The sequence below is a fragment of the Oncorhynchus gorbuscha genome, linkage group LG11, assembly GCF_021184085.1.
Source record: "Oncorhynchus gorbuscha isolate QuinsamMale2020 ecotype Even-year linkage group LG11, OgorEven_v1.0, whole genome shotgun sequence".
NCBI classification, from domain to species: domain Eukaryota; kingdom Metazoa; phylum Chordata; class Actinopteri; order Salmoniformes; family Salmonidae; genus Oncorhynchus; species Oncorhynchus gorbuscha.
This window is the reverse complement of record NC_060183.1, coordinates 905,603-933,102: the sequence shown is the minus strand read 5'-3', so window position 1 is coordinate 933,102 and position 27,500 is coordinate 905,603. Positions and strand designations below refer to the sequence as shown.

Sequence of the window (27,500 nt, the reverse complement as noted above, 5' to 3'; positions counted from 1 at the left end):
CGTTTGTTATTAAGGCATATGAAAGTTCACATGTTCCAGAAGGCATTTCTACCAAAAAACAAAAACAAACTAAACTGTTAAATTGGCTCTCCTGTGATGTATTGACTTCCGACTAGTTTCCTGAAATGGGTCACATTCGTGTGCAAGATTGATCAACACACATCCGATATCAGGTGGAGAGGTGAGGAGTGATATATGCTAATTAGGAATGCGAGGGACGATTAGGTGGCCATGATGAGAATTTTGTCATGACACCAGGGTTAAAATCCCTGCTCTTAGGATAAATGCCATGGGATTTTTAATGACAACAGAGAGTCAGGACACCCATTTAACGTCCCATCCAAAAAAACATCAGCGAAATGTTCCCTTCAATGCACTGGGAGCAGAGGAAACAGTGCCCCCTACTGGAGCTCCAACACAACTTCCAGCAGCATCTGGTCTCATTTCCATGGACCGACCAGGACCAACCCGGCTTAGCTTCAGAGGCAAGCTAGCAGTCGGATGCAGGGTGGTGTAGGGTTAGGGGATTTCAGCTCAGTGAAATTATGGGTCTCTCTCCGTCAGAGCTTCTACAGTAGTTAGAAATTCTACAGTAGTTAGATATTCTACAGTAGTTAGAACTTCTACAGTAGTTAGAACTTCTACAGTAGTTAGATTCTACAGAACTTACAGATTCTACAGTAGTTAGAGATTCTACATTAGTTAACACTTCTACTGTAGTTAGATAATCTACTGTAGTTAACACTACTATAGTAGTTAGAGATTCTACAGTAGTTAACACTTCTACTGTAGTTACATATTCTACAGTAGTTAGAGATACTACAGTAGTTAACACTTCTACTGTAGTTAGATATTCTACTGTAATTAACACTTCTATTGTAGTTAGATATTCTACAGTAGTTAACACTTCTACTGTAGTTAGATATTCTACTGTAATTAACACTTCTATTGTAGTTAGATATTCTACAGTAGTTAACACTTCTACTGTAGTTAGATATTCTACTGTAGTTAACACTTCTATTGTAGTTAGATATTCTACAGTAGTTAACACTTCTACTGTAGTTAGACATTCTAGAGTAGTTAGAACTTCTAAGGGTGGTTAGAGATCCTACGGTAGTTAGATTTTACATGATAGTTACAGCTTCTACTGTAGTTAGAGCTTCTACTGTAGATAGAGATTCTACTGTAGTTAGAGCTTCTACTGTAGTTAGAGATTCTACGGTAGGTAGATTTTACATGATAGTTACAGCTTCTACTGTAGTTAGAGCTTCTACTGTAGATAGAGATTCTACTGTAGTTAGAGCTTCTACTGTAGTTAGAGATTCTACGGTAGTTACAGCTTCTACTGTAGATAGAGATTCTACGGTAGTTAGAGCTTCTACTGTAGATAGAGATTCTACTGTAGATAGAGATTCTACTGTAGTTAGAGATTCTACGGTAGTTACAGCTTCTACGGTAGTTAGAGATTCTACTGCAGATAAAACTTTTACTGTAGTTAAAACTTCTATGGTAGTTAGAGCTTCTATGGTAGTTAGAGCTTATACGGTAGTTAAAACTTCTACTGTAGTTAGAGCTTCTATGGTAGTTAGAGCTTTTATGGTAGTTAGAGCTTCTATGGTAGTTAGAGCTTCTACGGTAGTTAAAACTTCTACTGTAGTTAGAGCTTCTATGGTAGTTAGAGCTTCTATGGTAGTTAGAGATTCTACAGTAGTTAGAGAGATGAACCCAAAGCAGCAGATTGGAAGAATAGTGGGAAGGAGAGAGGAGAACGACTAACATAAAGCAGCAGATTGGAAGTGTAGTGGGAAGGAGAGAGGAGAATGACTAACGCAAAGCAACAGATTGGAAGTGTAGTGGGAAGGAGAGAGGAGAACGACTAACACAAAGCAACAGATTGGAAGTGTAGTGGGAAGGAGAGAGGAGAACGACTAACACAAAGCAACAGATTGGAAGTGTAGTGGGAAGGAGAGAGGAGAACGACTAACACAAAGCAACAGATTGGTAGTGTAGTGGGAAGGAGAGAGGAGAACGACTAACACAAAGCAACAGATTGGAAGTGTAGTGGGAAGGAGAGAGGAGACCGACTAACACAAAGCAACAGATTGGAAGTGTAGTGGGAAGGAGAGAGGAGAACGACTAACACAAAGCAGCTACAATATCAAACAGTGGCGGCAACACACATGCTCACTATCACACAGACGCTAATGCACATACACACACACTCCCCAGTTTCTTACCTTCGAAAGTGCGTGCAGCGTCCACCAGGTGTGACCAATCGAGTCCGGAGGCGGAGTCAGGGAGGGGCATGAGACCAGGGTCGTTGAACTTTGACCTGTCAGCCAGCGAGCCGTCAGAGAACCAGAACTCATCTCGAGAGAGAGAGGGAAAGAAGACAGGCAGGTCAATGACCAGCACACACATGGTCTTTGACTTCAGGAAATATTTTGATTAATCCAAATGAATGAATCTCTAGCACAGAACCAGAGAAAATGTCTAACAGGCCATCCTGGAGAAGGCCCTTATAACCAATAACAGGAACAACTGTTGAGTCAACAAGTTCACTAAATCTTGTAAGAAAGACCAAACAAGACCCAGTGTCCTTGGCCAGGAGCCGTACCCAAGACCCAGTGTCCTTGGCCAGGAGCCGTACCCAAGACCCAGTGTCCTTGGCTAGGAGCCCTCCACAAGACCCAGTGTCCTTGGCTAGGAGCCCTCCACAAGACCCAGTGTCCTTAGCTAGGAGCCCTCCACAAGACCCAGTGTCCTTGGCCAGGAGCCCTCCACAAGACCCAGTGTCCTTGGCTAGGAGCCCTCCACAAGACCCTGTGTCCTTGGCTAGGAGCCCTCCACAAGACCCAGTGTCCTTGGCCAGGAGCCCTCCACAAGACCCTGTGTCCTTGGCTAGGAGCCCTCCACAAGACCCAGTGTCCTTGGCCAGGAGCCCTCCACAAGACCCAGTGTCCTTGGCCAGGAGCCCTCCACAAGACCCAGTGTCCTTGGCTAGGAGCCGTAAACAAGACCCAGTGTCCTTGGCTAGGAGCCCTCCACAAGACCCTGTGTCCTTGGCTAGGAGCCCTCCACAAGACCCTGTGTCCTTAGCTAGGAGCCCTCCACCACACCCAGTGTCCTTGGCTAGGAGCCGTACCCAAGACCCAGTGTCCTTGGCCAGGAGCCCTCCACAAGACCCAGTGTCCTTGGCTAGGAGCCCTCCACAAGACCCAGTGTCCTTGGCTAGGAGCCATACACAAGACCCAGTGTCCTTGGCTGGGAGACGTACCCAAGACCAAGTGAGCATTACAGCATCTCTCCTCTCTCCTCTGAAGAAGCCGTCTGAAGGGTAATAAATGGCTTGTCTCACTGGATGTCTTCATGTCTCAATCAACAACCCCTTTCGTAATGTTCAATTTCAATTTAAGGGGCTTTATGAATATGTTTACATTGCCAAAGCAAGTCAAAAAGAAAAACAATCAAAAATTAAACATTACACTCATAAAGATTGCAAAGGAATAGAGACATTTCAAATGTCATATTATGTCTATATACAGTGTTGTAACGATGTGAAAATAGTTAAAGTACAAAAGGGAAAATAAATAAACATAAATATGGGTTGTATTTACAATGGTGTTTGTTCTTCACTGGTTGCCCTTTTCTTGTGGCAACAGGTCACAAATCTTACTGCTGTTTGACATACTGTGGTATTTCACCAAAATCGGGTTTGTTTTCTAATTCTTTGTGGATCTGTGTAATCTGAGGGAAATATGTGTCTCTAATATGGTCTTACATTGGGAAGGAGGTTAGGAAGTGCAGCTCAGTTTCCACCTCATTTTGTGGACAGTGTGCAGATAGCCTGTCTTCTTTTGAGAGCCAGGTCTGCCCCAGGCGTCCTTTCTCAATAGCAAGGCTATGCTCGCTGAGTCTGTAAATAGTCAAAGCTTTCCTTAAGTTTGGGTCAGTCACAGTGGTCAGGTATTCGTTTCTGGATTTTGATAATCAGCAGGTATCGGTCTAAATTTCCTCTGCATTCATTACATGGTGTTTTAGGTTGTACTCTCCCTCCCTATCCTTTCACTTCCACTATTCCACTGCCTCTCTCTCTCTCTCTCTCTCTCTCTCTCTCTCTCTCTCTCTCTCTCTCTCTCCTCTCTCTCTCTCTTCTCTCTCTCTCTCCTCTCTCTCTCTCTCTCTCTCTCCCTCTTCCTCCTCTCTTCTCTCTCTCCCTCTCCTCTTCTCTCTCCTCTCTCTTCTTCTGTCCTCTCTCTCTCTCTCTCTTCTCTCTCTCTCTCTCTCTCTCTCTCTCTCTCTCTCTCTCTCTCTCTCTCTCTCTCTCTCTCTCTCTCTCTCTCTCTCTCTCTCTCTCTCTATCTCCTCTCTTCCTCTCTCTCTCCTCTCCTCTCTCTCTCCCTTCTGTCCTCTCTCTCTCTCTCTTCCCTTCTCTCCCTCTCTCTCTCTCTTCTCTCTCTCTCTCTCTCTCTCTCTCTCTCTCTCTCTCCTCTCTCTCTCTCTATCCTCTCTCTCCTCTCTTCCCTTCTCTTCTCTCTCTCTTTCTCTTCCCTCCTCTCCTCTCTCTCCCTCTCTTCCATTCTCTCCTCTCTCTCTCCTCTCTTCTCTCTTCCCTTCTCTACTCTCTCTCTCCCTTCTCTCCTCTCTCTCTCCTCTCTTCCCTTCTCTCCTCTCTCTCTCCCTTCCCTTCTCTCCTCTCTCTCTCCCTTCCCTTCTCTCTTCCCTTCTCTCCTCTCTCTCCCTTCCCTTCTCTCCTCTCTCTCTCTCTCCCCTTCTCTCCTCTCTCTTTCTCTTCCCTCTTCTCCCTCTCTCTCTCTCTCTCTCTCTCTCTCTCTCTCTCTCTCTCTCTCTCTCTCTCTCTCTCTCTCTCTCTCTCTCTCTCTCTCTCTCTCTCTCTCTCTCCTTGGTCACTATCTCTCCCTTTCCCTCCCTATCTCTTTGTCTCTCTCTTGCTTGCTCTCTCCCTCTCTTTCAGCACTCTCCTTGACAGACAGGGAATGCAATATAAAGGCTCTTATTTCACAGAGAAGACTTTGAAAATGACAGGAGAGGGAGAGAGATAATTCCCTCCCTCCAATTTGAGTCTCTCAGACTCAGAGTTATCAACTATTTACCAAATTGGTAGGTTTTAGTGTGGAGGAGAAAGATAGAGAGAAGAGAGAGCTCGTAACAGTTACCCTTCACAACAATCAGGCATCCATCAGGCATGACAGTTACAAGAAGGCAATAGGAAAAGAGACAGCTAAGAGGATGAAGAGAGAAGAACCAGCTAAGAGGGCAAAGAGAGAAGAACCAGCTAAGAAGGTTAAGAGAAAAAAAACAGCTAAGAAGGTTAAGAGAGAAGAACCAGCTAAGAGGATGAAGAGAGAAGGAAAAGCTAAGAAGGTTAAGAGAGAAGAACCAGCTAAGAAGTTTAAGAGAGAAAAAACAGCTAAGAAAGTTAAGAGAGAAGAACCAGCTAAGAGGGCAAAGAGAGAAGAACCAGCTAAGAGGATGAAGAGAGAAGGACCAGCTAAGAAGGTTAAGAGAAAAAAAACAGCTAAGAAAGTTAAGAGAGAAGAACCAGCTAAGAGGGCAAAGAGAGAAGAACCAGCTAAGAGGATGAAGAGAGAAGGACCAGCTAAGAAGGTTAAGAGAGAAGAACCAGCTAAGAAGGTTAAGAGAGAAGAGCCAGCTAAGAAGGTTAAGAGAGAAGAACCAGCTAAGAAGGTTAAGAGAGAAGAGCCAGCTAAGAAGGTTAAGAGAGAAGAACCAGCTAAGAAGGTTAAGAGAGAAGTACCAGCTAAGAAGGTTAAGAGAGAAGAGCCAGCTAAGACGGTTAAGAGAGAAGAACCAGCTAAGAAGGTTAAGAGAGAAAAAACAGCTAAGAAAGTTAAGAGAGAAGAACCAGCTAAGAAGGTTAAGAGAGAAGAACCAGCTAAGAGGATGAAGAGAGAAGAACCAGCTAAGAGGGCAAAGAGAGAAGAACCAGCTAAGAGGATGAAGAGAGAAGGACCAGCTAAGAAGGTTAAGAGAGAAAAAACAGCTAAGAAAGTTAAGAGAGAAGAACCAGCTAAGAGGGCAAAGAGAGAAGAACCAGCTAAGAGGATGAAGAGAGAAGGACCAGCTAAGAAGGTTAAGAGAGAAGAACCAGCTAAGAAGGTTAAGAGAGAAGAGCAAGCTAAGAAGGTTAAGAGAGAAGAACCAGCTAAGACGGTTAAGAGAGAAGAACCAGCTAAGAAGGTTAAGAGAGAAAAAACAGCTAAGAAAGTTAAGAGAGAAGAACCAGCTAAGAGGGCAAAGAGAGAAGAACCAGCTAAGAGGATGAAGAGAGAAGGACCAGCTAAGAAGGTTAAGAGAAAAAAAACAGCTAAGAAGGTTAAGAGAGAAGAACCAGCTAAGAAGGTTAAGAGAGAAGAACCAGCTAAGAAGGTTAAGAGAGAAGAACCAGCTAAGAGGATGAAGAGAGAAGGACCAGCTAAGAAGGTTAAGAGAGAAGAACCAGCTAAGAGGGTTAAGAGAGAAGACCAACTAAGAAGGTTAAGAGAGAAGAACCAGCTAAGAAGGTTAAGAGAGAAGAACCAGCTAAGCAGGTTAAGAGAGAAGAACCAGCTAAGAAGGTTAAGAGAGAAGAACCAGCTAAGAAGGTTAAGAGAGAAGAACCAGCTAAGCAGGTTAAGAGAGAAGAACCAGCTAAGAAGGTTAAGAGAGAAGAACCAGCTAAGAAGGTTAAGAGAGAAGAACCAGCTAAGCAGGTTAAGAGAGAAGAACCAGCTAAGAAGGTTAAGAGAGAAGAACCAGCTAAGAAGGTTAAGAGAGAAGAACCAGCTAAGAAGGTTAAGAGAGAAGAGCCAGCTAAGAAGGTTAAGAGAGAAGAACCAGCTAAGAAGGTTAAGAGAGAAGAACCAGCTAAGAAGGTTAAGAGAGAAGAACCAGCTAAGAAGGTTAAGAGAGAAGAACCAGCTAAGCAGGTTAAGAGAGATGAACCAGCTAAGAAGGTTAAGAGAGAAGAACCAGCTAAGAAGGTTAAGAGAGAAGAACCAGCTAAGAAGGTTAAGAGAGAAGAGCCAGCTAAGAAGGTTAAGAGAGAAGAACCAGCTAAGAAGGTTAAGAGAGAAGAACCAGCTAAGAAGGTTAAGAGAGAAGAACCAGCTAAGAAGGTTAAGAGAGAAGAACCAGCGAAGAGGATGAACAGCAGGACTTCAAAGACATTCTCTTTATCTCAACAGAGCACTGAATACCAATATGGAAATGAAACCGAGGAAGGGAGAGGAGAGACAGACAGGGTCTGACAGGTGAACAGGACATTCTGTGTGACTGACAGTATAGCTGTCCTAATGAGGATTGAGCATGTTCATGACCTCTTCCTCTCAGCTGGTCAGTCTAGACAAGTGAGGACACAGCTCTCCAACTCATGCATCTCAGTGTGAGTGCCTCAAGCATTCAATCTCAGTGAACATTAGCTGGTTGTGACAGGTCTTAATGCACCTTAATGACAGACACATTTCCATTGTATGTCTGGATGTGTTTGTGCAATACTTACTCCTGAGGTTGGAGCCCCCCTGTCCTGGCATGCGTGGTGGCAGGGTGGCGTGATAGGGTGGAGTGGTGGAGAACAGGATGTCATTGGGCAGCGCCTGGTCCAGCATGGAGCTATGAGAGGAGGCGTAGGACGAGCCCTTTCTGTTGCTGCTACACACACTCTCGTCTGATAGGGTACGGTACAGGGAGCGCCGTGGTGATAGGCTGCCCGTCGCAGACATCTGGAGGGGGGGAACAGAACACATCAACTCACATTCACAACAAGAGAAGATCTGCTCCTTCCCAGCTAACAACGAATTCCCAGAAATGTATAGAACGTTCCTTTAAGAGTCTCATTAGATTATTAACTAAGGTTTTCATAGGAATGTTCCCCTGATGTACAATGAAGGTTTCCAAGAGACAATTACCTTAATGTCAAATAGGACTTACCCAGAATGTGGTTACCATGTTCTCAGAATGTAAGCTCCGGGGGCTGGCCACCCCCCACACACACACACACACAGTTCCCCGAGAGCTGCCATCCATTCCCCACCCCCAAGCAATACCAGTAAAACGTTTGTATAATTGAAACTTTTAGAGACAGGATTAGTGCTTTTATATTTAATCATCTGAACCCACACAGTTCATATTCATTATATAGATAGGCACGTTTTATCTTGTCTGGTTTATCATCCCAGATAAAATTAAGAAAATAAATTCGCTCATATGATTTGAAAAACAAATCATCAGGAGTAGGCAGCGCCATACGTGAGTAAAGTGAGATATGACTAAGGAGTTAATCAGTGTAATTGTTCCATAAAGAGACAGATATTTACCTCTCCATGGTTGCATGATCATGTCGATTTCTACTAGGATTCTATTGAAATTAATTGTGGAGAGCTTATTTATATATTTTGTAAAATGAATGTATGTTTACGTCACCGTCAGCCCATTTTATAGGTAAACTGCATGGTAATGGAATGGTTGTATTTTTTAAAGATCTAATATTTAATATTGTATACTTATCATAATTAGGTTTTGGTCCAGAAAAATTTGCTAGATCTTAAATGAGATATTGCAGGGATCTAACTCGCAGACTTAATATAAAACTTGAGTCATCAGCATACATTGACATCTTTGTTTATACGCCTTGGGTTTCTAATCCTCTAATGATGTTATTGGATCTGATTCTAATAGCATTTCATTTTGATGTCCATAACGAATAGATATGGTAACAGCGGACACCCTTGTTTGACTCCTCTTGACAATTCAAAACTCTCTGAGAAGTAGCTACTATTTATTATTCTACCCATTTGATAAATGGTCTAATAGGGTAGTCTAATAGGAAAGTCTAATAGGGTAGTCTAATAGGATAGTCTAATAGGGTAGTCTAATAGGATAGTCTAATAGGGTAGTCTAATAGGGTAGTCTAATAGGATAGTCTAATAGGGTAGTCTAATAGGGTAGTCTAATAGGGTAGTCTAATAGGATAGTCTAATAGGGTAGTCTAATAGGGTAGTCTAATAGGATAATCTGATAGGGTAGTCGAATAGGGTAGTCTAATAGGGTAGTCTAATAGGGTAGTCTAATAGGATAGTCTAATTGGGTAGTCTAAATGGATAGTCAAATAGGGTAGTCTAATAGGGTAGTCGAATAGGGTAGTCTAATAGGGTAGTCTAATAGGATAGTCTAATTGGGTTGTCTAAATGGATAGTCAAATAGGGTAGTACTATAGTACTGTAGCAGGTGTAGTACTGTAGTACTGTAGCAGGTGTATTACTGTAGTACGGTAGTACTGTAGCAGGTGTATTACTGTAGTACGGTAGTACTGTAGCAGGTGTATTACTGTAGTACGGTAGCAGGTGTAGTACTGTAGTATGGTAGTACTGTAGCAGGTGTAGTACTGTAGCAGGTGTAGTACTGTAGCAGGTGTATTACTGTAGTACGGTAGTACTGTAGCAGGTGTATTACTGTAGTACTGTAGCAGGTGTGGTACTGTAGTATGGTAGTACTGTAGCAGGTGTAGTACTGTAGTACGGTAGTACTGTAGCAGGTGTAGTACTGTAGTATGGTAGTACTGTAGCAGGTGTATTACTGTAGCAGGTGTAGTACTGTAGTACTGTAGCAGGTGTATTACTGTAGTACAATAGTACTGTAGCAGGTGTATTACTGTAGTACTTTAGCAGGTGTAGTACTGTAGTATGGTAGTACTGTAGCAGGTGTAGTACTGTAGCAGGTGTAGTACTGTAGCAGGTGTAGTACTGTAGTACTGTAGCAGGTGTAGTACTGTAGTACGGTAATACTGTAGCAGGTGTAGTACTGTAGCAGGTGTAGTACTGTAGCAGGTGTAGTACTGTAGCAGGTGTAGTACTGTAGTACTGTAGCAGGTGTAGTACTGTAGTACGGTAGTACTGTAGCAGGTGTAGTACTGTAGTATGGTAGTACTGTAGCAGGTGTATTACTGTAGCAGGTGTAGTACTGTAGTACTGTAGCAGGTGTAGTAGTACTGTAGTACTGTAGTACTGTAGCAGGTGTAGTACTGTAGTACTGTAGTACTGTAGCAGGTGTAGTACTGTAGCAGGTGTAGTACTGTAGTACTGTAGTACTGTAGCAGGTGTATTACTGTAGCAGGTGTAGTACTGTAGTACTGTAGCAGGTGTAGTACTGTAGTACGGTAGTACTGTAGCAGGTGTAGTACTGTAGCAGGTGTATTACTGTAGTACTGTAGCAGGTGTAGTACTGTAGTACGGTAATACTGTAGCAGGTGTAGTACTGTAGCAGGTGTAGTACTGTAGCAGGTGTAGTACTGTAGTACTGTAGCAGGTGTAGTACTGTAGTACAGTAGTACTGTAGCAGGTGTAGTACTGTAGTATGGTAGTACTGTAGCAGGTGTATTACTGTAGCAGGTGTAGTACTGTAGTACTGTAGCAGGTGTAGTAGTACTGTAGTACTGTAGTACTGTAGCAGGTGTAGTACTGTAGTACTGTAGTACTGTAGCAGGTGTAGTACTGTAGCAGGTGTAGTACTGTAGCAGGTGTAGTACTGTAGTACTGTAGCAGGTGTAGTACTGTAGTACGGTAGTACTGTAGCAGGTGTAGTACTGTAGTATGGTAGTACTGTAGCAGGTGTATTACTGTAGCAGGTGTAGTACTGTAGCAGGTGTAGTAGTACTGTAGTACTGTAGTACTGTAGCAGGTGTAGTACTGTAGTACTGTAGTACTGTAGCAGGTGTAGTACTGTAGCAGGTGCAGTACTGTAGTACTGTAGTACTGTAGCAGGTGTATTACTGTAGCAGGTGTAGTACTGTAGTACGGTAGTACTGTAGCAGGTGTAGTACTGTAGCAGGTGTATTACTGTAGTACTGTAGCAGGTGTAGTACTGTAGTACGGTAGTACTGTAGCAGGTGTAGTACTGTAGCAGGTGTAGTATTGTAGCAGGTGTAGTACTGTAGTACGGTAGTACTGTAGCAGGTGTAGTACTGTAACAGGTGTAGTATTGTAGCAGGTGTAGTACTGTAGTATGGTAGTACTGTAGCAGATGTAGTACTGTAGCAGGTGTAGTACTATAGTATTGTAGCAGATGTAGTACTGTAGCAGGTGTAGTATTGTAGCAGGTGTAGTACTGTAGTACGGTAGTACTGTAGCAGGTGTAGTACTGTAGCAGGTGTAGTATTGTAGTACGGTAGTACTGTAGCCGGTGTAGTATTGTAGCAGGTGTAGTATTGTAGTACGGTAGTACTGTAGCAGGTGTAGTACTGTAGCAGGTGTAGTATTGTAGCAGGTGTAGTACTGTAGCAGGTGTAGTACTGTAGCAGGTGTATTACTGTAGCAGGTGTAGTACTGTAGTACTGTAGCAGGTGTAGTAGTACTGTAGTACTGTAGTACTGTAGCAGGTGTAGTACTGTAGTACTGTAGTACTGTAGCAGGTGTAGTACTGTAGCAGGTGTAGTACTGTAGTACTGTAGTACTGTAGCAGGTGTATTACTGTAGCAGGTGTAGTACTGTAGTACTGTAGCAGGTGTAGTACTGTAGTACGGTAGTACTGTAGCAGGTGTAGTACTGTAGCAGGTGTATTACTGTAGTACTGTAGCAGGTGTAGTACTGTAGTACGGTAGTACTGTAGCAGGTGTAGTACTGTAGCAGGTGTAGTATTGTAGCAGGTGTAGTACTGTAGTACGGTAGTACTGTAGCAGGTGTAGTACTGTAGCAGGTGTAGTATTGTAGCAGGTGTAGTACTGTAGTACGGTAGTACTGTAGCAGGTGTAGTACTGTAGCAGGTGTAGTACTGTAGTACGGTAGTACTGTAGCAGGTGTAGTACTGTAGCAGGTGTAGTATTGTAGCAGGTGTAGTACTGTAGTACGGTAGTACTGTAGCAGGTGTAGTATTGTAGCAGGTGTAGTATTGTAGTACGGTAGTACTGTAGCAGATGTAGTACTGTAGCAGGTGTAGTATTGTAGCAGGTGTAGTACTGTAGTACGGTAGTACTGTAGCAGGTGTAGTACTGTAGCAGGTGTAGTATTATAGTATTGTAGCAGGTGTAGTACTGTAGTATGGTAGTACTGTAGCAGATGTAGTACTGTAGCAGGTGTAGTACTATAGTATTGTAGCAGATGTAGTACTGTAGCAGGTGTAGTATTGTAGCAGGTGTAGTACTGTAGTACGGTAGTACTGTAGCAGGTGTAGTACTGTAGCAGGTGTAGTATTGTAGTACGGTAGTACTGTAGCCGGTGTAGTATTGTAGCAGGTGTAGTATTGTAGTACGGTAGTACTGTAGCAGGTGTAGTACTGTAGCAGGTGTAGTATTGTAGTACGGTAGTACTGTAGCAGGTGTAGTATTGTAGTACGGTAGTACTGTAGCAGGTGTAGTATTGTAGTACGGTAGTACTGTAGCAGGTGTAGTACTGTAGCAGGTGTAGTACTGTAGCAGGTGTATTACTGTAGCAGGTGTAGTACTGTAGTACTGTAGCAGGTGTAGTAGTACTGTAGTACTGTAGTACTGTAGCAGGTGTAGTACTGTAGTACTGTAGTACTGTAGCAGGTGTATTACTGTAGCAGGTGTAGTACTGTAGTACTGTAGTACTGTAGCAGGTGTATTACTGTAGCAGGTGTAGTACTGTAGTACTGTAGCAGGTGTAGTACTGTAGTACGGTAGTACTGTAGCAGGTGTAGTACTGTAGCAGGTGTATTACTGTAGTACTGTAGCAGGTGTAGTACTGTAGTACGGTAGTACTGTAGCAGGTGTAGTACTGTAGCAGGTGTAGTATTGTAGCAGGTGTAGTACTGTAGTACGGTAGTACTGTAGCAGGTGTAGTACTTTAGCAGGTGTAGTATTGTAGCAGGTGTAGTACTGTAGTACGGTAGTACTGTAGCAGGTGTAGTACTGTAGCAGGTGTAGTACTGTAGTACTGTAGCAGGTGTAGTACTGTAGCAGGTGTAGTATTGTAGCAGGTGTAGTACTGTAGTACAGTAGTACTGTAGCAGGTGTAGTATTGTAGCAGGTGTAGTATTGTAGTACGGTAGTACTGTAGCAGATGTAGTACTGTAGCAGGTGTAGTATTGTAGCAGGTGTAGTACTGTAGTACGGTAGTACTGTAGCAGGTGTAGTATTATAGTATTGTAGCAGGTGTAGTACTGTAGTATGGTAGTACTGTAGCAGATGTAGTACTGTAGCAGGTGTAGTACTATAGTATTGTAGCAGATGTAGTACTGTAGCAGGTGTAGTATTGTAGCAGGTGTAATACTGTAGTAGGGTAGTACTGTAGCAGGTGTAGTACTGTAGCAGGTGTAGTATTGTAGTACGGTAGTACTGTAGCCGGTGTAGTATTGTAGCAGGTGTAGTATTGTAGTACGGTAGTACTGTAGCAGGTGTAGTACTGTAGCAGGTGTAGTATTGTAGTATGGTAGTACTGTAGCAGGTGTAGTATTGTAGTACGGTAGTACTGTAGCAGGTGTAGTATTGTAGTACGGTAGTACTGTAGCAGGTGTAGTACTGTAGCAGGTGTAGTATTGTAGTACGGTAGTACTGTAGCAGGTGTAGTACTGTAGCAGGTGTAGTACTGTAGCAGGTGTAGTATTGTAGTACGGTAGTACTGTAGCAGGTGTAGTACTGTAGCAGGTGTTTGTTATTTGTTAATTGAAAATTGTGAACAACTCACCACAGGTTAATGAGAAGGGTGTGATTGAAAGGATGCACAGAACTCTGAAATGTTGGGTTGCATTGTACCTCAGTCTTAAAACTTCTTATGGTATATGGACGCTTGCGTCCCACTTGGCCAAAAGACAGGGAAAATACAGCGCCGGCAAATTCAAATAAAATTACATAAAAATCAAACTTTCATTAAATCACATATGTAAGATACTCAATTAAAGCTACACTCGTTGTGAATCCAGCCAACATGTCAGATTTTTAAAAGGCTTTTCGGCGAAAGCATAAGAAGCTATTATCTGATGATAGCACAACAGTAAACAAAGAGGGTAGCATATTTCAACTCTGCAGGCGCAACACAAAACGCAGAAATAAAATATAAAACATGCCTTACCTTTGATGAGCTTCTTTTTTTGGCACTCCAATATGTCCCATAAACATCACAATTGGTCCTTTTGTTCAATTAATTCCGTCCATAATGTCAATTTATTTGGCGTGTTTGATCCAGAAGAAAACAGCTTCCAAATTGTGCAACTTCACCACAAAATATTTCAAAAGTTGCCTGTAAACTTTGCCAAAACATTTCAAACTACTTTTGTAATACAACTTTATGTATTTTTAAACGTTAATAATCGATCAAATTGAAGACGGGTCTATCTGTGTTCAATACAGGAAGACAACAGACCAAGCTACTTTTCACATCTTGCGCATCTCTCAAGAGTGTTACGCAGTTCCTAGATGGCCCTACTTCTTCATTGCACAAATGAATAACCTCAACCAAATTCTAAAGACTGGTGACATCCAGTGGAAGCGGTAGGAACTGAAAATAAGTTCCTAAGAAATATCATTTCCCAATGAGAAAGCACTGAACAGACAGAGACCTCAAAAAGGAAATTCTAAACGATTAGTCCTCGGGGTTTTGCCTGCCCCATAAGTTCTGTTATACTCACAGACATGATTCAAACCGTTCTAGAAACTTCAGAGTGTTCTCTTTCCAAATCTACTAATGAAATGCATATCTTATACTCTTGGCATGAGTAGCAGGAAGTTGAAATTGGTTACGCTATTTATCCAAAAGTGAAAATGCTGCCCCCTATACCTTAAACAATTTCCCACACACAGTGGCCTGTACTTAGTTTTCATGCTACTGAGGGCGGAGAATCCACTCTCACATAGGTACGTCGTTGCAAAGGGCATCAGTGTCTTAACAGAGTGATTTGCCAAGGCAGGATACTCTGAGCGCAGCCCAATCCAGAAATCTGACAGTGGCTTCTGATTAAATTCAAATTTCACAGAAATGTTTATTTATATGTTTTGTCACCTTTACTTAACCAGGTATTTATATATATAACCCTTTATTTAACCAGGTATTTATATATATAACCCTTTATTTAACCAGGTATGTATATATATAACCCTTTATTTAACCATGTATTTATATATATAACCCTTTATTTAACCAGGTATTTATATATATAACCCTTTATTTAACCAGGTATTTATATATATAACCCTTTATTTAACCAGGTAGGCCAGTTGAGAACATGTTCTCATTTACAACTGAGACCTGGCCAAGATAAAGCAAAGCAGTGTGAACAGACAACAACAAAGAGTTACACAAGGAGTAAACATACAGTCAATAACACAATATAAACATTTATGTAAAGTGTGTGCAAATGGAGAAGAGTAGGGAGGTAGGCAATAAATAGGCGAAATTACAATTTAGCATGCACACTGGAGTGATAGATGATGATGTGCAAGTAGAGATATTGGGGTGCAAAAGAGCAATAGGATAAATAGCCATATGAGGATGAGGTAGTAGGGTGGGCTATTGACAGATAGGCTGTGTACCGGTACAGTGATTGGTAAGCTGCTCTGACAGCTGATGCTTAAAGTTAGTGATGGAGATATAAGACTCCAGCTTCAGTGACTTTTTGCAATTAGTTCCAGTCATTGGCAGCAGAGAAATGGAAGGAAAGGCGACCCAAAGTAAGTGTTTGCTTTGGGGATGACCAGTGAGATATACCTGCTGGAGCGCGTGCTACGGGTGGGTGCTGTGATGGTGACCAGTGAGCTGAGATATGGCGGGGCTTTACCTAGCAAAGACTTATAGATGACCTGGAGCCACTGGGTCAGGCGACGAATATGTAGTGAGGGCCAACCAATGGGAGCGTACAGGTCGCAGTGTTGGGAAGTATATGGGGCTTTTGTGACAACGGATTTCAGCAATATATAACAGAATGTCCAATTCGTGATGGTAAATGCCCATTGTAATGTATTGCTAATGGACAGTGTCCAATACACATAATACATTGCCAGTCTTAACATGTTATACTGCAGTTGGACAGTGTCCATTGCCAATATATTGCAATTGGACAGTGTCCATTGCCAATATATTGCAATTGGACAGTGTCCATTACACATGTGCTCTATTGTCAGTGTGAACATGCTATTCTGCAAGTTGACAGTGTCCATTGCATATCCATAAGGACTTCCCATTACGAAATGGACGTGCTGAATCAACACCAACGAGAAATTCGGACTTCCTATGACCTTCTAGGTTGATTCAGGGCTTTACATAGTGATATTTTAAATTTGGTTAGTGTATAGGTATACCATCTCACCTTCCTCCGTCCGTCCTCCCCTGGGCCACTGTCCTCCAGCATCATCTTTAGGTACTCTTCTTTAGACAGCTTCTCCAGGGCCTTGGCCTCTCTCTCCCTATCTGCTGCCTGGTGACATGCTGCCTCCTGGAGGTACAACTGCCTGCGAGAGACACACAGGACAGAACAGAAAGTCTGGTCAGAGACCAGCCAGGAGAACCCTGTCTAAGGGACAGGAAGGAGTGGGAGAGGGGATGAGGGAGTGGAGGATGGCCTTTAGACAACCCAGCTTTGGTCAAAGAGAGAAAAGATGAGAGGGGTAGCCAGCTGTTTATACAAAACTGTTGGTCAGTACCAATGAGGGCCTTCAGGGGCAGCAACAGGCAACATCTTAGCATGGCAACGCCACCAAGTGCTTTTCTGAATCATGCTGAAGATATTTGTCAGTGAGAGGAGAGGTGTGGGATTAGGAAAGGGAGAAATGCATGCTGTGAAGGAAGAAGCCAAGTCAGGGGGCAACCGGGAGTAGGGAGGGACAAAAAGGTTTTATGACACAGAGACAAAGAGAAAGGGGGAATAATATTTTATTGTGGTTACAGTACAGTAGAGTAGTACATAAACACAGAAACATGCAGGCAGCAGGAGCAGACAGAGAGGTCAGACCACAGAGAGGTCAGACCACAGAGAGGTCAGACCACAGGGTTGGAGTCAGACCACAGAGAGGTCAGACCACAGGGTTTGAGTCAGACCACAGAGAGGTCAGACCACAGGGTTGGAGTCAGACCACAGAGAGGTCAGACCACAGGGTTGGAGTCAGACCACAGGGTTGGAGTCAGACCACAGGGTTGGAGTCAGACCACAGGGTTGGAGTCAGACCACAGAGAGGTCAGACCACAGAGAGGTCAGACCACAGAGAGGTCAGACCACAGAGGGGTCAGACCACAGGGTTTGAGTCAGACCACAGAGAGGTCAGACCACAGGGTTTGAGTCAGACCACAGAGAGGTCAGACCACAGAGAGGTCGGACCACAGAGAGGTCAGACCACAGAGAGGTCAGACCACAGGGTTTGAGTCAGACCACATGGTTGGAGTCAAACCAGAGGGTTTGAGTCAGACCACAGAGTTGGAGTCAGACCACAGGGTTGGAGTCAGACCACAGGGTTGGAGTCAGACCACAGGGTTTGAGTCAGACCACAGGGTTGGAGTCAGACCACAGGGTTGGGAGGAGGTGATAGAGGAGGAGGAGAAAAGTTAGGAGGTGAAAGAGGACAGTGATAACCCTGGCTGGTGTGTCCCTGATGGGTTGACGGCATGTTATGCCGGTGTGGAGGGGGGAACGGCATGAGGTAGAGGGGGAGTGAGGGGGAACTTAGAGTGAGGGGGAAGAGAGAGTGGGAGTGAGGGGGAAGGTAGAGGGGAGTGAGGGGGAAGGGAGACAGGTAATGAGGGGGAAGAGAGAGGGGGAGTGATGGGGAAGGTAGAGGGGGAGTGAGGAGGAAGGGAGAAGGGTAATGAGGGGGAAGGTAGAGGGGGAGTTAGGGGGAAGGTAGAGGATTAGTGAGGGGGAGGGAAGAGTGAGGGGGAAGGTTTATGGAGAGTGAAGGGGTAGGTAGAGGGGGAGTGAGGAGGAAGGTAGAGGGGTAGTGAGGGGGAAGGTAGAGGGGAAGTTATGGGGAAGGTAGAGGGGGAGTGAGGAGGAAGGGAGTTAGGTAATGAGGGGGAAGGTAGAGGGGGAGTGAGGTGGAAGGTAGAGGATTAGTGAGGGGGAGGGAAGAGTGAGGGGGAAGGTTTATGGAGAGTGAAGGGGTAGGTAGAGGGGGAGTGAGGAGGAAGGTAGAGGGGTAGTGAGGGGGTAGGTAGAGGGGGAGTGAGGAGGAAGGTAGAGAGGTAGTGAGGGGGAAGGTAGAGATGAGGTAGTGAGGGGGAAGGTAGAGGGGGAGCAAGGAGCAAGGTAGAGGGGTAGTGAAGGGGTAGGTAGAGGGGTAGTGAGGGGGAAGGTATAGGGGGAGAAAGGGAGAAGGTTTAGGGAGAGTGAGGGGGAAGTAGAGGGGGAGTGAGGTGGAAGGTAGAGGGGGAGTGAGGGGGAAGGTAGAGGGGGAGTGAGGTGGAAGGTAGAGGGGGAGTGAGGTGGAAGGTAGAGGGGGAGTGAGGTGGAAGGTATAGGGGGAGTGAGGTGGAAGGTATAGGGGGAGTGAGGTGGAAGGTAGAGGGGGAGTGAGGGGGAAGGTATAGGGAGAGTGAGGGGGAAGGTAGAGGGGGAGTGAGGGGGAAGGTATAGGGAGAGTGAGGGGGAAGGTAGATGGGGAGTGAGGGGGAAGGTATAGGGGGAGTGAGGGGGAAGGTAGATGGGGAGTGAGGTGGAAGGTATAGGGGGAGTGAGGGGGAAGGTATAGGGAGAGTGAGGTGGAAGGTAGAGGGGGAGTGAGGTGGAAGATAGAGGGGGAGTGAGGGGGAAGGTAGAGGGGGAGTGAGGGGGAAGATAGAGGGGGAGTGAGGGTAAAGATATAGGGGGGTGAGGGGGAAGGTAGATGGGGAGTGAGTGGGATGGTAGAGATGGAGTGAGGGGGAAGGTAGAGGGGGAGTGAGGGGGAAGATATAGGGGGGTGAGGGGGAAGGTAGATGGGGAGTGAGGGGAAGGTAGATGGGGAGTGAGGGGGAAGGTAGATGGGGAGTGAGGGGGAGTGAGGGGGAAGGTAGAGGGGGAGTGAGGGGGAAGATATAGGGGGGTGAGGGGGAAGGTAGATGGGGAGTGAGGGGAAGGTAGATGGGGAGTGAGGGGGAATGAAGATGGGGAGTGAGGGGGAGTGAGGGGGAAGGTAGAGGGGGAGTGAGGGGAAGTGAGGGGGAGTGAGGGGAAGGTAGATGGGGAGTGAGGGGGAAGGAGAGGGGGAGTGAGGGGAAGTGAGGGGGAAGGTAGAGGGGAGTGAGGGGGAAGGTAGAGGGGGAGTGAGGGGGAAGGTAGATGGGGAGTGAGGGGCAAGGTAGAGGGGGAGTGAGGGGGAGTGAGGGGGAGTGAGGGGGAAGGTAGAGGGGGAAGGTAGAGGGGGAGTGAGGGGGAGTGAGGGGGAGTGAGGGGGAAGGTAGAGGGGGAGTGAGGGGGGTGAGGGGGGTGAGGGGGAGTGAGGGGGAAAGGGGAGTGAGGGGAGTGAGGGGGAGTGAGGGGGGGTGAGGGGGTGAGGGAACGTTTAGGAAGAGTGAGGGGGAAGGGGGAACGTTTAGGAAGAGTAAGGGGGAAGGGGGAACGTTTAGGAAGAGTGAGGGGGAAGGGGGAACGTTTAGGAAGAGTGAGGGGGAAGGGGGAACGTTTAGGAAGAGTGAGGGAAGGGGGAACGTTTAGGAAGAGTGAGGGGGAAGGGGGAACGTTTAGGAAGAGTGAGGGGGAAGGGGGAACATTTAGGAGGGGAAGGTAGAGGGGGAGTGAGGGGGAGTGAGGGGGAAGGGGGTGAGGGGGAGGAGTGGGGGAGTGAGGGGGAGTGAGGGGGAAGGGGGAGTGAGGGGGAGTGAGGGGAAGGGGGAGTGAGGAGGAAGGGGGAGTAAGGGGGAGTGAGGGGGAGTGAGGGGAAGGGGGAGTGAGGGGGAGTGAGGGGGAGTGGGGGAGTGAGGGGAAGGTAGAGTGGGGAGTGAGGGGGAGTGAGGGGGAAGGGGGAGTGAGGGGAGTGAGGGGAGGGTAGAGGGGGAGTGAGGGGGAGTGAGGGGGGTGAGGGGGTGAGGGAACGTTTAGGAAGAGTGAGGGGGAAGGGGGAACGTTTAGGAAGAGTGAGGGGAAGGGGGAACGTTTAGGAAGAGTGAGGGGGAAGGGGGAACGTTTAGGAAGAGTGAGGGGGAAGGGGGAACGTTTAGGAAGAGTGAGGGGGAAGGGGGAACATTTAGGAAGAGTGAGGGGGAAGGGGGAACGTTTAGGAGGGGAAGGTAGTTTAGGGGGAGTGAGGGGGAGTGAGGGGGAAGGGGGGTGAGGGGGAGTGAGGGGAAGTGAGGGGGAGTGAGGGGGAGTGAGGGGAAGTGAGGGGGAGTGAGGGGAAGGGGGAGTGAGGGGGAGTGAGGGGAAGGTAGAGGGGAGTGAGGGGGAGTGAGGGGAAGGTAGAGGGGGAGTGAGGGGGAGTGAGGGGAAGGTAGAGGGGGAGTGAGGGGGAGTGAGGAGGAAGGGGGAGTGAGGGGGAAGGGGGAAGGGTGAGGAGGGGAAGGGGAGTGAGGGGAAGTGAGGGGAAGGGGGAAGGGGGAACGTTTAGGAAGAGTGAGGGGGAGTGAGGGGGAAGGGGGAACGTTTAGGAAGAGTGAGGGGGAGTGAGGGGGAAGGGGGAACGTTTAGAAAGAGTGAGGGGGAAGTAGAGGGGGAGTGAGGGGGAGTGAGGGGGAGTGAGGGGGAAGGGGGCGTGAGGGGGAACGTTTAGGAAGAGTGACACGTTATGCAGGAATGTCACAACCACTGACACATGGCAGGACTCCTGCATCACGGCCCACATGGGAACCAGGTCTGGGGCAGAGAGAGGGCCACAGGAAAAGGAGGGGAGGGAGTGGGGGGCCCGGAGGGAGTGGGGGGCCCGGATGAAGTGGGGGGCCCGGAGGAAGTGGGGGCCCGGAGGGAGTGGGGGGCCCGGAGGGAGTGGGGGCCCGGAGGGTAAGTGGGGGGCCCGGAGGGAGTGGGGGGCCCAGAGGGAGTGGGGGGCCCGGAGGGAGTGGGGGGCCCGGAGGATCGGTGGAAGGTGGATGGGTTTAAACCTGACATGGAGAGAGGAGGAAGTGGATGGGTTTAAACCTGACATGGAGAGAGGAGGAAGTGGATGGGTTTAAACCTGGCATGGAGAGAGGAGGAAGTGGATGAGTTTAAACCTGACATGGAGAGAGGAGGAAGGTGGGTGAGTTTAAACCTGACATGGGAGAGAGGAGGAAGGTGGGTGAGTTTAAACCTGACATGGAGAGAGGAGGAAGGTGGGTGAGTTTAAACCTGACATGGAGAGAGGAGGAAGTGGATGAGTTTAAACCTGACATGGAGAGAGGAGGAAGGTGGATGAGTTTAAACCTGACATGGAGAGAGGAGGAAGGTGGATGAGTTTAAACCTGACATGGAGAGAGGAGGAAGGTGGGTGAGTTTAAACCTGACATGGAGAGAGGAGGAAGGTGGATGAGTTTTAACCTGACATGGGAGAGAGGAGTTGAAGGAGACTGGGAGTGAGCAAGGCATTAAACCTGTGATGAGGGTAGATAGACTGGAAGACAGGAGTGGGGCGTTGGCAGTCACATACTGGGAGACGGTGCACAGGGGGTAGCTTGTACCTGGAGCGCTCAGACAGCGTTTTAAGGAGGAAAGCTAACAAGCCCTCTGCTCCTCTGGAACGAAGCAGCATTAATAAAAGGAACAGCAGAAAGCAGAACAGAAACAGGTGTTGGTGTACGGTTGTAACATAGTTAGCTGAATACAGTACTACAGAAACAGGTGTTGGTGTACGGTTGTAACATAGTTAGCTGAATACAGTACTAGAGAAACACAACACTGAGAGAGGAACACGTCGTTGTGTTAGAGTTAGACGAGTGGACAACATGAGGCCATATATGGTGGTTACAGACGAACAATATAAAACCATGTGCGTCTCAAATAAGACCCTATTTCCTTCTTAGACCAGAGCCCATAGGGCAGTAGGGATGCACACTATGTAAACAAACAGTTGGACAAAGTAACTGCGTTCGAGGCTGTTTCCATACGAAGAGGACTGCAGAGCCATGCTATCAACCACACAGCTCCAACTGGTGTATTTCACAGAGAAAATTACATTACAGGAGCTGGAGAATGGGGACATGGAGGAGGGGGGACCTCACGCTCGTACGCCCGGTCACACACACATATCAATGACCCTCTGTCTATTCTCATCTCTACCTTGAAACGACAGCGATGTACAGTAACTATACATTTACCTTCCCTTTTTCAGGAGCCTATAATGTGACAGGAATCCTAGATGTGCTTTTGGAGTCAGACCCTGCTGGCTACATCAGACCCTGCTGGCTACTCAGACCCTGCTGGCTACTGTAGACCCTGCTGGCTACTGTGGACCCTGCTGGCTACATCAGACCCTGCTGGCTACATCAGACCCTGCTGGCTACTGTAGACCCTGCTGGCTACTGTGGACCCTGCTGGCTACTGTAGACCCTGTTGGCTACTGTGGACCCTGCTGGCTACTGTGGACCCTGCTGGCTACATCAGACCCTGCTGGCTACTGTAGACCCTGTTGGCTACTGTAGACCCTGCTGGCTACTATGGACCCTGCTGGCTACTGTAGACCCTGCTGGCTACTGTGGACCCTGCTGGCTACTGTAGACCCTGCTGGCTACTGTAGACCCTGCTGGCTACTGTGGACCCTGCTGGCTACTGTAGACCCTGTTGGCTACTGTAGACCCTGCTGGCTACTGTGGACCCTGCTGGCTACTGTAGACCCTGCTGGCTACATCAGACCCCGCTGGCTACTGTAGACCCTGCTGGCTACTGTAGACACTGCTGGCTACTGTAGACCCTGCTGGCTACTGTAGACCCTGCTGGCTACATCAGACCCTGCTGGCTACACCAGACCCTGCTGGCTACATCAGACCCTGCTGGCTACTGTAGACCCTGCTGGCTACATCAGACCCTGCTGGCTACTGTAGACCCTGCTGGCTACATCAGACCCTGCTGGCTACTATAGACCCTGCTGGCTACTGTAGACCCTGCTGGCTACTGTAGACCCTGCTGGCTACTGTAGACCGTGCTGGCTACTGTAGACCCTGCTGGCTACATCAGACCCTGCTGGCTACTGCAGACCCTGCTGGCTACATCAGACCCTGCTGGCTACTGCAGACCCTGCTGGCTACATCAGACCCTGCTGGCTACTGCAGACCCTGCTGGCTACATCAGACCCTGCTGGCTACATCAGACCCTGCTGGCTACTGTAGACCCTGCTGGCTACTGCAGACCCTGCTGGCAGACCCTGCTGGCTACTATAGACCCCGCTGGCTACTGTAGACCCTGCTGGCTACACCAGACCCTGCTGGCTACTGCAGACCCTGCTGGCTACTATAGACCATGCTGGCTACTGTAGACCCTGCAGGCTACACCAGACCCTGCTGGCTACTGCAGACCCTGCTGGCTACATCAGACCCTGCTGGCTACTGCAGACCCTGCCAGCTACATCAGACACTGCTGGCTACTGTAGACCCTGCTGGCTACATCAGACCCCGCTGGCTACATCAGACACTGCTGGCTACTGTAGACCCTGCCAGCTACACCAGACCCTGCCAGCTACATCAGACCCTGTTGGCTACATCAGACCCTGCCAGCTACATCAGACACTGCTGGCTACTGTAGACTCTGTTGGCTACTGTAGACACTGCTGGCTACTGTAGACACTGCTGGCTACATCAGACCCTGCTGGCTACTGTAGACCCTGCTGGCTACTGTAGACCCTGCTGGCTACTGTAGACCCTGTTGGCTACATCAGACCCTGCTGGCTACATCAGACCCTGCTGGCTACTGTATACCCTGTTGGCTACATCAGACCCTGCCAGGTAGATCAGACCCTGCTGGCTACTATAGACCCCGCTAGCTACTGTAGACCCTGCTGGCTACACCAGACCCTGCTGGCTACTGCAGTACCTGCTGGCTACACCAGACCCTGCTGGCTACTGCAGTACCTGCTGGCTACACCAGACCCTGCTGGCTACTGCAGTACCTGCTGGCTACATCAGACCCTGCTGGCTACTGTAGACCCTGTTGGCTACTGTAGATCCTGTTGGCTACTGTAGACCCTGCTGGCTACATCAGACCCTGCTGGCTACTGTAGACCCTGTTGGCTACTGTAGACACTGCTGGCTACTGTAGACACTGCTGGCTACATCAGACCCTGCTGGCTACTGTAGACCCTGCTGGCTACTGTAGACCCTGCTGGCTACTGTAGACCCTGTTGGCTACATCAGACCCTGCTGGCTACATCAGAACCTGCTGGCTACTGTAGACCCTGTTGGCTACTGTAGACACTGCTGGCTACTGTAGACACTGCTGGCTACATCAGACCCTGCTGGCTACAGACCCTACGGCACTCTAGTCCCACAGGGCCCTACATAGCGCACTACTATAGACCAGAGCCCTATTCCCTATATAGTGCACTACTTTAGACCAGAGCCCTATATAGTACACTACTATAGACCAGAGCCCTATTCCCTATATAGCGCACTACTATAGACCAGAGCCCTATTCCCTATATAGCGCACTACTATAGACCAGAGCCCTATATAGTGCACTACTATAGACCAGAGCCCTATATAGTACACTACTTTAGACCAGAGCCCTATATAGTGCACTACTATAGACCAGAGCCCTATATATAGTACACTACTGTAGACCAGGGCCCCATTCCCTATATAGTGCACTACTATAGACCAGAGCCCTATTCCCTATATAGTGCACTACTTTAGACCAGAGCCCTATATAGTACACTACTATAGACTCAGAGCCCTATATAGTACACTATATAGGGCTCAGAGCCCTATATAGTGCACTACTATAGGGCTCTGAGCCCTATATAGTGCACTACTTTAGATCTGGTCTATAGTAGTGTACTATATAGGGCTCTGGTCTAAAGTAGTGCACTATATAGGGCTCTGGTCTAAAGTAGTGCACTATATAGGGCTCTGGTCTATAGTAGTGCACTATATAGGGCCCCTTTCTATAGTAGTGTACTATATAGGGTTCTGGTCTATAGTAGTGCACTATATAGGGCTCTGGTCTAAAGTAGTGTACTATATAGGGCTAGGGCTCTGGTCTAAAGTAGTGTACTATATAGGGCTCTGGTCTATAGTAGTGCACTATATAGGGCTCTGGTCTAAAGTAGTGTACTATATAGGGCTCTGGTCTATAGTAGTGTACTATATAGGGTTCTGGTCTAAAGTAGTGCACTATATAGGGCTCTGGTCTAAAGTAGTGCACTATATAGGGCTCTGGTCTAAAGTAGTGCACTATATAGGGCTCTGGTCTAAAGTAGTGCACTATATAGGGCTCTGGTCTAAAGTAGTGCACTATATAGGGCTCTGGTCTAAAGTAGTGTACTATATAGGGCTCTGGTCTAAAGTAGTGTACTATATAGGGCTCTGGTCTATAGTAGTGCACTATATAGGGCTCTGGTCTATAGTAGTGTACTATATAGGGCTCTGGTCTATAGTAGTGCACTATATAGGGCTCTGGTCTATAGTAGTGCACTATATAGGGCTCTGGTCTAAAGTAGTGTACTATATAGGGCTCTGGTCTATAGTAGTGTACTATATAGGGAATAGGGCTCTGGTCTATAGTAGTGTACTATATAGGGTTCTGGTCTATAGTAGTGTACTATATAGGGCTCTGGTCTATAGTAGTGTACTATATAGGGAATAGGGCTCTGGTCTATAGTAGTGTACTATATAGGGCTCTGGTCTATAGTAGTGCACTATATAGGGCTCTGGTCTATAGTAGTGTACTATATAGGGCTCTGGTCTATAGTAGTGTACTATATAGGGAATAGGGCTATGGTCTATAGTAGTGTACTATATAGGGTTCTGGTCTATAGTAGTGTACTATATAGGGTTCTGGTCTATAGTAGTGTACTATATAGGGCTCTGGTCTATAGTAGTGTACTATATAGGGAATAGGGCTCTGGTCTATAGTAGTGTACTATATAGGGCTCTGGTCTATAGTAGTGTACTATATAGGGAATAGGGCTCTGGTCTATAGTAGTGTACTATATAGGGCTCTGGTCTATAGTAGTGTACTATATAGGGCTCTGGTCTATAGTAGTGTACTATATAGGGAATAGGGCTCTGGTCTATAGTAGTGTACTATATAGGGCTCTGGTCTATAGTAGTGTACTATATAGGGAATAGGGCTCTGGTCTAAAGTAGTGTACTATATAGGGCTCTGGTCTAAAGTAGTGTACTATATAGGGAATAGGGCTCTGGTGTAAAGTAGTGTACTATATAGGGCTCTGGTCTAAAGTAGTGTACTATATAGGGAATAGGGCTCTGGTCTAAAGTAGTGCACTATATAGGGCTCTGGTCTATAGTAGTGTACTATATAGGGCTCTGGTCTATAGTACTGTACTATATAGGGAATAGGGCTCTGGTCTAAAGTAGTGTACTATATAGGGCTCTGGTCTATAGTAGTGTACTATATAGGGCTCTGGTCTATAGTAGTGTACTATATAGGGCTCTGGTCTAAAGTAGTGTACTATATAGGGCTCTGGTCTAAAGTAGTGTACTATATAGGGAATAGGGTGCCATATGTGATGATAAATGGTTAAATAAGGGCTGGTTGTGTAATCTGCTCGACTGAGAGAATTAATTAGTTCAAGTTGATGACTGAGGAAGGTTATTGTTAGGTAAAGTTGACTATACCTCTCGTGATAACGATAGTGATCTGTAATGATTGCCCTAGCAGCAATACAATGCACTATACTACACTGCTCAAAAAAATAAAGGGAACACTAAAATAACACATCCTAGATCTGAATGAATGAAATATTCTTATAAAATACTTTTTTCTTTACATAGTTGAATGTGCTGACAACAAAATCACACAAAAATGATCAATGGAAATCAAATGTATCAACCCATGGAGGTCTGGATTTGGAAGCACACTCAACATTAAAGTGGAAAACCACACTACAGGCTGATCCAACTTTGATGTAATGTCCTTAAAACAAGTCAAAATGAGGCTCAGTAGTGTGTGTGGCCTCCATGTGCCTGTATGACATCCCAACAACGCCTGGGCATGGCGGATGGTCTCCTGAGGGATCTCCTCCCAGACCTGGAATAAAGCATCCGCCAACACCTGGACAGTCTGTGGTGGATGAAGCGAAACATGATGTCCCAGATGTGCTCAATTGGATTCAGGTCTGGGGAACGGGCAGGCCAGTCCATAGCATCAATAGCATCAATGCCTTCCTCTTGCAGGAACTGCTGACACACTCCAGCCACATGAGGTTTAAAATAGTCTTGCATTAGGAGGAACCCAGGGCCAACCGCACCAGCATATGGTCTCACAAGGGGTCTGAGGATCTCATCTCGGTACCTAATGGCAGTCAGGCTACCTCTGGCGAGCACATGGAGGGCTGTGCGGCCCCCCCAAAGAAATGCCACCCCACACCATGACTGACCCACCGCCAAACAGGTCATGCTGGAGGATGTTGCAGGCAGCAGAACGTTCTCCACGGCGTCTCCAGACTCTGTCACGTCTGTCACGTGCTCAGTGTGAACCTGCTTTCATCT

The 27,500-nt window shown here is 46.8% G+C and overlaps 1 protein-coding gene across 5 annotated transcripts in view; it reads right to left on the bottom strand.

Moving 5' to 3' along the window:
- The window catches only part of LOC124048028 (signal-induced proliferation-associated 1-like protein 2), a 393,892-nt gene that overhangs the window by 26,140 nt on the left and 340,252 nt on the right, over positions 1 to 27,500 (bottom strand). For 4 of the 5 annotated variants that reach the window (XM_046368394.1, XM_046368390.1, XM_046368391.1 and 1 more), the window contains exons 19-22: positions 21,519 to 21,572; positions 16,270 to 16,411; positions 7,523 to 7,742; positions 2,238 to 2,369 (exon numbers count right to left, since the gene is read on the bottom strand). In XM_046368394.1, the coding sequence (XP_046224350.1) occupies positions 2,238 to 2,369; positions 7,523 to 7,742; positions 16,270 to 16,411; positions 21,519 to 21,572 (548 nt within the window). The remainder of the gene's footprint in view (positions 1 to 2,237; positions 2,370 to 7,522; positions 7,743 to 16,269; positions 16,412 to 21,518; positions 21,573 to 27,500) is intronic. The other variant, XM_046368393.1, reaches the window with a different exon arrangement.